This window comes from Morus notabilis, unplaced genomic scaffold (genome assembly GCF_000414095.1).
Source record: "Morus notabilis unplaced genomic scaffold, ASM41409v2 Scaffold78, whole genome shotgun sequence".
NCBI classification, from domain to species: Eukaryota; Viridiplantae; Streptophyta; class Magnoliopsida; order Rosales; family Moraceae; genus Morus; species Morus notabilis.
The window spans coordinates 2,503,970-2,514,585 of record NW_010367622.1 but is presented as its reverse complement, the minus strand read 5'-3'; the positions used below and the strand labels follow the sequence as shown (position 1 = coordinate 2,514,585).

Here is a 10,616-nt window from a genome sequence, read left to right as displayed (position 1 = left end):
CATCCCATTTCAACTTAAATTAAAAACTCAGCCCTCAGTCTACAGTAATAATATCTGGGCCTCATGCGCTAGTATATTAAAGAAGGGGTAGCTAGCTAATTGGAGTATTTCAAGTCGTTGGGAGGAGAAGAAAGTACTGCCCAAGGAAAGGACTATTGTGTCAGTTTTGGTCATGATGATGATGATGATGTTAAAGATGTTTGTAGGGTTCTAGTTCTAATACTAGTAGCAGTGGGTAGTCTTAACATTACGTTTCTTTTTATGCAAACCTGATCGATCATGATTCCTTTCTCTTCCCAGCGACTATATATATATATATATCTATATATATTTATATATAAGGGCTGTTCGACTCCCTTTTTAGTTAAAAATTTTTAAAAAATAATTTAAGTTATAATTTTATTTAAATTTCTGTGCTTTTAAATTTAAATTTGAATTTGAACTTGAGTTTGAAATTAAAATTTTAAATTTAAATTTTTTCTTCAATTCGAGTTTAGAAAGTCAAACTCAAATTAATGAATATCTCATTCATTTCACCGATTAGAGTTTTTAGTTTTAAGTTTCTACAATAAAAAGCTCTCAGAAAATGTCACATCTAACTTTTTCTGCTACAGTGAAAAAGGTCTTAGAAAATGTCACATATCAGCTCGAATTGAAAACTCGAATTCGCAAAGTGAACGAGGCCATATATTTTTTCTATTCTTAAAACTGTTATAACTTTTTCGTTTTAATTCTGATTGAGAAATTTTTTTTTCTATGCGTTGACAATTAAAAGACGAATAAAACCCTACCCATATACCCTATTAAAATTCAACATTGAGTTTTTATTAAAATACTATCTAAATACAAATTTAAATTTTGACTCACTTAAACACAAACTCAAAAAGATTTTTATCTCAAATTATAACTCAAATGTACACAACTAAACACAAACTCAAGTTACAACTTCAACTCAAATCATAATCTCGTTCATTTCGTTGATTCGAGTTTAGAATTCGAGTTTTGCTACAGTAAAAGGCTCTCAGAAACAGTCACATCTAACTTTTTTATTACAGTAAAAAGTTTTCACACAACATCATATCTCAACTAGAATTAAAAACTCGAATTAGCGAACCAAACGGGAACTCAACTCAAAATCTACACTCAAATCACATAACTCAAAAATGACAAGAATAACCTCATAGTCTTATGCTGCGTTTGGTGCACTGGACAAGAGGCGTTATAAACTAAAGTCTTGTTCATTTCACTAATTCGAGTTTTCAGTTTTAAGTTTTTACAGTAAAAAGCTCTCAGAAAATGTCACATCTAACTTTTTTTGCTATAATAAAAAATTTTTAAAAAAATATCATATCTCAATTCGAATCTGCGAAGAGAATGATAAGCTTTTTAGAGTAGGGTACATGTATTCATTCAAGCATATCTGTACTCATCATCGTTTTGTGAGTAGTAGGATTGTATTCTTATCAATAGTTATTCTGTTATAGAGTAATGCTATATAGTAATTTACCTAGTACGTTAGTTGTCAAGTTTTTATTGATGGATATTCATTTCACCGATTTTAAATTTTAAATTTAAATTTTATTATAATACAAAATTTTAAAAAATATTCACATTTAATTTTTTTGTTATAGTAAAAAACTCTCACATAAAATTACATCTCAATTCGAATTAAAAACTCAAATCAGGGAACTAAACGGGCCTTAAGAGTGTGTTTGGTTCAAGGATTCGTGTCATGGTTCGAATCATGATTCGTGGCTCGCTACAGTGTTTTCTGTCACAAAAAATACACGTAAATTAAAAATAATTCTGAATTATGATTATGAATCCATCAACCAAAATGATTCTAATTTGATAGTATTTTAAACATTAATTAATGTAAAAATGATAAATCACGTACTACAGTTGATATACTAGAATTAAAATTAGAGTTAATATCTCTAACATTTTTCTTATTATAAATTTAACAGTTAAAAGCATAATCATATTAATAGTGTTTTTTAATCTTTTTGTAGAATACTCGGAATTATCCTCTTGAAAAGTATGAATTTACAACTCCCTCAAACAATTTCATATACTTTCAATACGTATAGAGCTCAGTGCAACAATTAATATATCAAACAAAGCATAATACTAGAGAATATCTTATCTAATCAATTAATAATCATATCAAATCTTATGCACTAAACTTAATTAACTCTTTTCAGCACAAAAGAAAAAACTAATTAATTAACTCTTATTGCGAAGATTTTATATAATAATAATAATATTAATTTATTATTATTATTATTATTATTATGCTAAGGTCTATAGTATAAAACAGTGATGTTACAGATCGAATATAATATCTTCAGTCTTTATGGGTCCGTTTGGAACTCTTTTAAGAATCATTTTTCACTTTTTTTAAATACTCAAAAATGAAAATGTCATAGCAAAAACAAAAAAGAAAACGTTTTCTAGTCACTCCCAAAAAGCATCCACATCTAAAAACGAATAGAATTTGTTTTCCTTTTCTCAATTCTATTTTTTATTTTCTTGATTGGTATTTCTGTGATTTTTTTTTTCTGTTTGCTGATGCTTTGGGGAAATGGCTAGTTCAGGATAAAACCTTTCTATAGAATCCTATTTCTGAAAATTGGCTCTTGACAGTTTTGCATTTATCACGGAGAAATTTTTTTTTTTTTAAATTTTATTTATATTTATTTACCATAAATTTGTAATGTACTAAAAAAAAATATTCGTAGGAGGCATGCTTGGGACCTTTAATTACTAGGCAATTGATTGGGGATTGTATTAATTACTTAATATATTATTTAAAGTACTATTACATATTTTCAAAAATGTAAAATCAAACGCAGTTTTAATTTTTTTCTTGGATTGAAAACAATCTCAGAATGAAATAACCAAACGTATTTTCAGAAACGATTCCTACCTGAGATTGAAAATGTTTTCATTTCCGTTTTCATACAAAAAATAAAATCACTTTGGAACGGATTCCAAACGTGTTTTATGTCATCTACAACTAGCTAGCTTGTATCAGAATTTGATTTAGATATGTTGCATATGTCCAAATCTTTATCTGTTTATTTGCAAAGTCCTAAGCATATGCGTTTCTAGGAAAATAAAGAGCAATCTCTAGGTATTAGTATAGGCACACATCTTACAAGTTCTTCCATTTGTGCTCTGAAGTTCTCTCTTCGTATGCTTTTTTTTTGTTCCTAAACATATCTATACGTTATAAGTTTGTAGTTTTTCTACTGAGGAACTATATATAATTCAAATAACTAAAAGTTCTTTTTTCCCCTATTTACAGTCATAACACGCATATAATAATAATAATTTTTTTTTTTTTTTTTTTTTTTTGACAAAGCAGCAACACAATAGGGTTACTTAAAGAGAAGAAAAATTAGTGGACCGAATGAGTTAGAGGATATATATTATATAAGATAGTAGTGTAGTTATACTATTACAAACTCATTCTCCATTTCATTTACATAATTGCACATTCTCTAAACCTAGGCTAAAAAGCAAGTTATCAGAACAAGAATAATAATTGTTAATTTATGATTACCAAGATGAGGAAGGAAAAAGCAACAGAAAAAAAAAAAAAGAGGCAAAGAAAGACACGACACCAAGGCATGCAACTCTGGAAATGGAAGGATCTTTCTTTCCATATCTTTAAAATTTTGTTCCCCACAGAGACATAATTATTATGCGTTTGTCATGCTTTTCTTTCGTTATAATTATATATCATATATTATTAATCATAATCATCATATCATCACCATCATGCATCCTATGTCCCTTTTCTCAACCTGGGATGCTTTGTGATGTTTCGAAAAAACGAGACAATGCCTGCCTAAATATTGCGTTTAACTGACTATAATGACAATGATGATCACACACTTTCATTTATCAACCCAAAAAGAAACTACTTTTGATTATGTTCTTCAAGCGTGACGAGTAGTATTTAAGTTAGGACAAACATATACAAAAATAAATACGTATGCCAATAATATATTTGTATTATATTCTACCTACGTATGTGCTAACTCACGCATTTTTCAAACATTTTCTATAAAGGTTAATTCTTTAATAATTATGCATTTCAAAGTTTGAGGTGGTGATTGATAATTAACGTGATTTACGTTGATTGAAAAGTTGAGAAAATAATAATAATAGTATCCTATGTATATATATATATATATGTAATATTTTATCATCATATGCAATTTGTTAATAGATTTTTTTTCCTGCTAAATATGCAATTCCTTAATAGTTGATAATAAGTAGACCATTGATGTTTAGAGATTTTTGTTGGTAGAAGAATGAAGATTAATCACCAACAAGTGAGTGATTTTCACGTCTGAAATAACAGTTCAAACTTTTAGCTGAAGACAAAAAGGAAAAAAAAAAAAAAAGAATTATATTACAGTTCAAATGGTTGGAAAAAGGCATGCAATGTTTATATAATAACCGTGTAAATTTACTTTTCCCGTTTTGTTTACTTTTCAGTTTTCAATAATAATAACGTCAATTTCTTACTTATTAGTGTCATAACTACCAGTACGAATTCCAGATGATCTAAATTAAATGTTCTTTTTTTGGTTTCTTTGGTTGGACTGTCTTGTTCTCTTTCTGGTTGTGGTAATGAAATTCCAAATATATATATATATATATATATATAAACAAAAATAGAAAGAAAGAAAGAAAACTCAAAATTTCCATTACAATTAAACTAAAATAACAGCAAATACAAGAACATATACAGCTTAAATGTCAATATTAACTCTTTCTAAGTGAACAAAATAACAAGGAGAGTTAAGAAAAAGAAAAAGTTAAATCCAATTTTTTTTGTCAAATAAGTGTTCATCAAATAACAATAGATTACTATGTATAGGATTGAAATTTGTAATAAGGACATGATCATATGGGGGACAAACATTGGGACAAAACAAAGATGAAAAAGTATAATGTTTTATAGTGATGATGAGGATTATTGACCAGAAGACAAGTTGATATAAAGCGAAATGGCTTGAGATATACTCTCTCTCGTGTGCTCAATCATAGTTTTAGCGTCTCCCCATCATTTCGCCACACTCCATTCCACCTTTCTCATCACACTTTCCATGCTTCATGACCACCATCATATCAATCGACTACACAAAACACAAAAAAAAAAAAAAAAGCTGATGAATGTTACAGACAATATGACGTGTTTTGTGGGTGTTTCACTCTCCATCCAATAATGAATGTCATGAAAACTCAAAATTAACAATAAATAATTTTCACATAAAATCTCACGCTTTTGGTTTCAAGAATAGTTTGGTTTGGGCTTATATCTTCCTACTTCTTATGCCATTTTCTTGGGCCGGGTACATTGATAAGCTGGGCTCTATCTCTAGAGAAGGTGTATATTAGATTTAGATTGGGTACACTTTTGAAATCTAATTATTCACCATATATTTTCATGTGTAAATAAAGCTTATTTTCCACAAAACTGATGATTTAAAAACCAACTCTCTACAAATGATGTTCCACTAATTCAAATGATAACCCGTCAATGACAACACTAGTGGTCTCCGAAGAGCCTCGTACCAAATAGAGATAGGAGGCTTCCAAGTCCGCTCTCCATTCTTTATGGTGCATATTTTATAGAGTTAGGGTGGGAAAATCCTGTCCCACCCCCTTCGTACCTATGCGCATGTTAGAGAAGTAGGCCTAAAGATGCGCCCCTTGTACGACTTTGACGGCTTTAAGAGCCTGCAGGAAACCTTTGGCTGAGCACTTGACCGATGCGTAGCCATGAAGTGGTCGGCCGTAGGATGGTCAACAATAAAACGCGTTTGAGGAGGAGGTTGGCCAGTTAGTAGTTTATGAGGAAGTGGTTGGCCATGAATGGCTCAGCCCCGGAGGGATGGGTAGTGCCGGTTGGTGATTAGGTGCTCCGCTATGTCCTCGGCAACTCCGTTACCAGCCTAGTGTTCCTACTGGTCTCTCTAACTTTTAGTGCTGTTGAGCGGACCACCTAAAGTGTAAGTTGAGCCAAAAAGCGGGGGAAAAAAAAATCCTAACCCAAAAAAAAAAAAAAAAAAAAAAACCGTAGATCGTCATCTGAAAGGAGGAAAAAAAAAGTACAAACCAAAGATCGTTCCACTTCGATTTAAGATTCTAAATGAAAGGATATGTGTATATACTTTTTGGTGACATATGTATGTATATAGTTACCAAACATTAAAAGCAACGAGAAAAAGTTAATAAAATTTTGATCAATGCTGTTAAAAGCTTTTACTCTAGTCTCGACCGCTTCTGAAAGAAGAGCAATATTAAAGTAACATTTTTTTTTTGTGCATGTACTAAACTAACATTTCAAGTTCGCATAAAGATAGAGTTGCAAAAAGCTTACTGGTTTTCCCTGCAAAGAGCTTACTGGTTTTCGCTGCAAAGAGCATTCGATAAACTAACCCGATTTTTTATAGGTTAGAACTACAGCTCAAACTTTTTGTTACAGTATTTTCTCTTAAAAAAAATTCTATTCAAACTTTTTAGTGAAACCCATGAACCAAACGAGCAAATTAATATAAAGGTCAACACAGGTTCAATGAAGTGCACAGACAAATGAGACAAGACAGAAGAAAGTAGGAAGAAGAGAGGATAAAAATTGTATGCACTTGTTTCTTTCTCAATCTAAGAAGGGGACATAGAGTAGGGGACATTCAATAGTATTCTCATTTTAGCTTTGTTTGTTAAAATGGAAAGAGGAGAATATAATGCCGAACTAACAAATTAAACACAAAACATAACATTTTCGTCGAAACAAATACTCTTCAATAAAAGCTGCATACCATACTATGGCTGTTTTCCTTTTACCTTAAAAACAACAGCAGTTAAGAAAAATTGAAAACCAAACCCCAAGCAATTAATAAGAATTTTCCATCACCAGATTGAGATGATAAAGGAAAAAGGGAACTCATTGAAAATTATAAGTGTACTTCAGATAAATGAAGTTCAGGAGATTATGTACAGTGAAAACCGATGAACCAACCTAGTCGTTTTACACAACGATTTTCGTAGATAAATTGGAAGCATACGGCACTAGAAAGCGGAGACATATTTGAACCAAATACTGAAAGCGGAAAGCTCTAAGAGCTCCATAATCACCTCATGGAAGTTGATGCTTGTCTCCAAAAAACAGTAATTTCCCACAGTAGCAACATAAAGGAACAAAGAAAAGACTTTGGAAACATAAAGATGTCCAAATTACCATTGCTAAAAGATACGCTTTTCAGTTTAATCGTCTCCTTCTTGGTGCTCGAGAATCACCGGTATCCACGTCTGAAACCCTCGAAGCATCGCTTCTTCTTCTGGAAGATGAAGTGGAAAGTGACACCATTGAATCAATTTCTGCAGCAGTGTCTATTTGAGACTCCGAATTTATTACAGCAGCAATGCTGGAAAAAGAATCTCTATCATCGACTGGAGGAGGCTGCTCCTGGTTCCTACCAGTAGTCTGGCTCCGAAATGCCTCAACTAAAAGTGCAGATGACAGAGATGGTAGCCCTGATCTCGGTGATTGTGTTCTTCGAAGTAACAGGGAATGAATCCGCCGGCTATCTCCCACCTCAGCGGAAACCACACTAGTTTGGTTCAAGTCCACAACATCATCTGCAGGTGCCACTGGATTTTGCTCTCTACGTAATCCTCTGGCTGTTAAGATCCTATTTAACAAGGAATTTGTTCTTTCTGCTGTTTCCCGAGCACTCTCTGGTTCCTGTGACTGAAGAAAATCTCGGGGTAACTCAAATCTACTCCCAAGACGCCGAATCATCTCTTCCACTGGCAAACTGAACGCATTTCTCTGAATAGTTTGTCTCAAACTCTCCACTCGCCGTGCATGTGGCCTACTGGGGATCTTAAGACTCAAGTCCTCTTCTGGCTCGCGTTTATGGCTCCCACGACCATAAATTGGGGTCACTTGCTTGAGAGTTACCTCTCCCTTGCACACAGGGCATTCCTTGGCCTCTGAATGCAGATGCAACCATCGATAAAGACACGGCCAACAGAACAAATGACCACAGCATGTTACAACAGGGTTCCTAGCCAAGTCCAAACAGATATTGCAATCAAAAAAGCTTCCATCACTGCCGTTACCCTTGTCAGTCTCATCCTTATTCTCTGAATCTTCTTCTTCCAAAAACCCATTGTTATTTTCGCATGTCTTGGGCAACTCATTTGTTCTTACTTCTGCATCAACACTACCCTCACCTGCCTGCAATGTACTTGCAGTACTGGAATTGACCATCAAGTGATTCAACTCCATCGATAAGTTCTGAGTGTCGGGCGGTATCTGAAACCGACGCCATCTCGACCGTCGGGAAGCCCCGATCCTTACAGCTTCCCTAATCCTATTGATAGGGTTATCAACCCAAGAATCCAAATTCATAGGCTCATTCGATAATATCGGCTCAGGACCAGGACTCAGGTTCAAATCAAGATTCATCGCGTCAGAAGTCTCCTCACCCATCACAAATTGGCCAAGCCCAGGTTCCAAAAAAGGCTTATTGGATTGGAGGTTCAACAAACTAGACGAAAACCCCCCGCAACATCATCACAGAATTGAAGAGATTCACATCAGAAAAAAAAAACCCAATTTACTCCAAAATCGAACAAGAAACAGACAAATACCTAATTTTGCCCAAGAATCAAAGAACCGCAAATCACAAAAACCTATTTTTTTTATCTCACAAACGACAGAATGCAATCCAAATCGAAAACTCAGAAAGCAGGCACAGAATTAAAGAACCCCATATGAGAAAACCCTAAATTTGACATAAATTCAGCAAACCCAAGAAAAAAAAAACCCTAGTCAGAACACGTAAATCAGGAAATCAAGCTAGGTTTTTCGTCGCTACAAAGAATTTCCCTTCGCATCGATATATACTTTTCAAAGAAACTAACTTGGAACAAAAATTGACGATTGAATTTAGGGAAAAATAGAAGAACACCTGGCGCTGTGACCGCAATTGCTCTGAGTGAGAAGCGAGTTATCTGAGTCAGAGCGGAGTCGGAATCGCCATGGAAGGTTTCAGCTTCCGATCAAAGATCTACGAGAGCGAAGGAGATTGGGTTTTAGGCCAATTTGTTGAAACGAGTTGTTTCGACTTCCTTTCTAAGCCGAGAGAGAGAGAGAGAGAGGGAGAGAGAGAGGGGGAGAGAGGGATAAGAGAGAGAAGGCGATCGTATCCGTTCGTATATAAGTTTCGGTTCAGAACGTGGTGATCGTAGCAGTGGTTCTGATTGAAAGTATGGCCCACAAGTTCTCTGTCTTTGGACCCACCCATGCTTCATGGTAATCACGTGGCACGTGTTGAGTTCCATTTCCACATCTGGTCCATCCAATTAAGTCTCCTTTCCCCTCCACCGAATTAGGTCCGTTGGATGTATATTATTTTCCACGGGAGATATGATGCTTTATTATTATTTTTAGTTATTTTCATTTTAATAAAATACAATTCAGGATCTAGAGATGGCATTTTGTGGGCATGGCTGCCTGGCTACCTGCGCGTCAGAGTTATAAATTTGGGCCGGTTCGAAGCCCAATTTTTTGGAGCTTTAAAGGGAAGTGCCATAGATTTTAGGGTTGGGTTTATGTATGTGAGGGAACATTCACTGTTATAATCATCACACTGAATATTAAATATACCTTTAGGATACGGCCGGTATCCAGCAACCAGATGGTTACCGACTAGTATCTACCGGTAACCACTGTTACCGACGGTCGACCGGTATCCACCATTGCCCATGGTACCACTGGAACAAACCGATAACCATAACCATCGGTATCTTGGCCAGAAACCACCATAATCTGGCCGGTAACCAACGGTATCCGGGCGGTAACTATTAGTATCTCGCCGGTAACCAACGGTGTCGGGGCGGTAACTATTAGTATCTGAGTCGGTAACCAATAGTATCTTGACGGGAACACCATAGTTGGCGGTAGTACAGCCGCCATCGTTGCCGGAATACCAAAAAATTCAGTAAATTTACAACAATCCACTAAAATTATAACAAATACAACAAAAATAAGGAAAAATAAGGAAAAGAAAAAGGTCCGGCTTTCGATTTGGAGATCTCCTCCACGGCCACTGCGCGACGGATATCTCCATTTGGATCTCTTCCGCACAGAGATCTTCGGATCTCTTCCGTCATGACGGAGATCTCCCGATCTCCATCATTGCAGTGGAGGAGATCTCCGGAGCACCTCTGTGCGCAGTCGGATCTTCGTCATGACTGGAGGAGATCTCCCCAAATCTCCTTTGAGTGATTGAGGCGCGACGCAGCACCCAGTCCGATGTAGATCTTCTCTTCACGACGGCAGCGCCGATGTTCTTAAGACGATGACGACGTGGATCTCCTCGACTTCCGTGCGACGGCTGCAATGGGGGAGAGATCTCCCCGTGCGCAGGAGGGACTTCGCGTGGATCTTCTCGAGAGATCTCCCCGACGGAGGAAGCAGAGAGGAGGCGGGAAGCTTCGTGCCAAATCGGAGGATGTCGCCGGTGAGGGAGAAGAAGCTTAACGGCTGGAAGAGAGAAGAAGCTTAACGGCTGGAAGAGTGT

At 35.4% G+C, this 10,616-nt stretch overlaps 1 protein-coding gene across 3 annotated transcripts; it reads right to left on the bottom strand.

Moving 5' to 3' along the window:
• Positions 1-4,924: 4,924 nt before the first annotated feature.
• On the bottom strand, positions 4,925-9,201 carry LOC21410629. 3 transcript variants are annotated; one of them, XM_010113069.2, is made up of 3 exons: positions 9,003-9,201; positions 7,262-8,579; positions 4,925-5,156 (listed from the first exon to the last, which is right to left on the bottom strand). In XM_010113069.2, exon 2 carries the CDS (start codon positions 8,519-8,521, stop codon positions 7,283-7,285), a length of 1,239 nt encoding a protein of 412 aa, XP_010111371.1. In that variant the 5' UTR covers positions 8,522-8,579; positions 9,003-9,201; the 3' UTR covers positions 4,925-5,156; positions 7,262-7,282. The 3 variants fall into 3 exon arrangements, with proteins under 3 accessions (XP_010111371.1, XP_024031090.1, XP_024031089.1); XM_024175322.1 differs by lacking the exon at positions 4,925-5,156 and adding an exon at positions 5,785-6,067; XM_024175321.1 differs by lacking the exon at positions 4,925-5,156 and having other exon boundaries at positions 6,917-8,579.
• Between the last annotated feature and the right edge of the window lie 1,415 nt (positions 9,202-10,616).

Bases quoted from the DNA above. Each gene is read 5' to 3' on its own strand.
- LOC21410629 (XM_010113069.2), bottom strand. From the start codon at position 8,521: ATGGGTGAGGAGACTTCTGACGCGATGAATCTTGATTTGAACCTGAGT.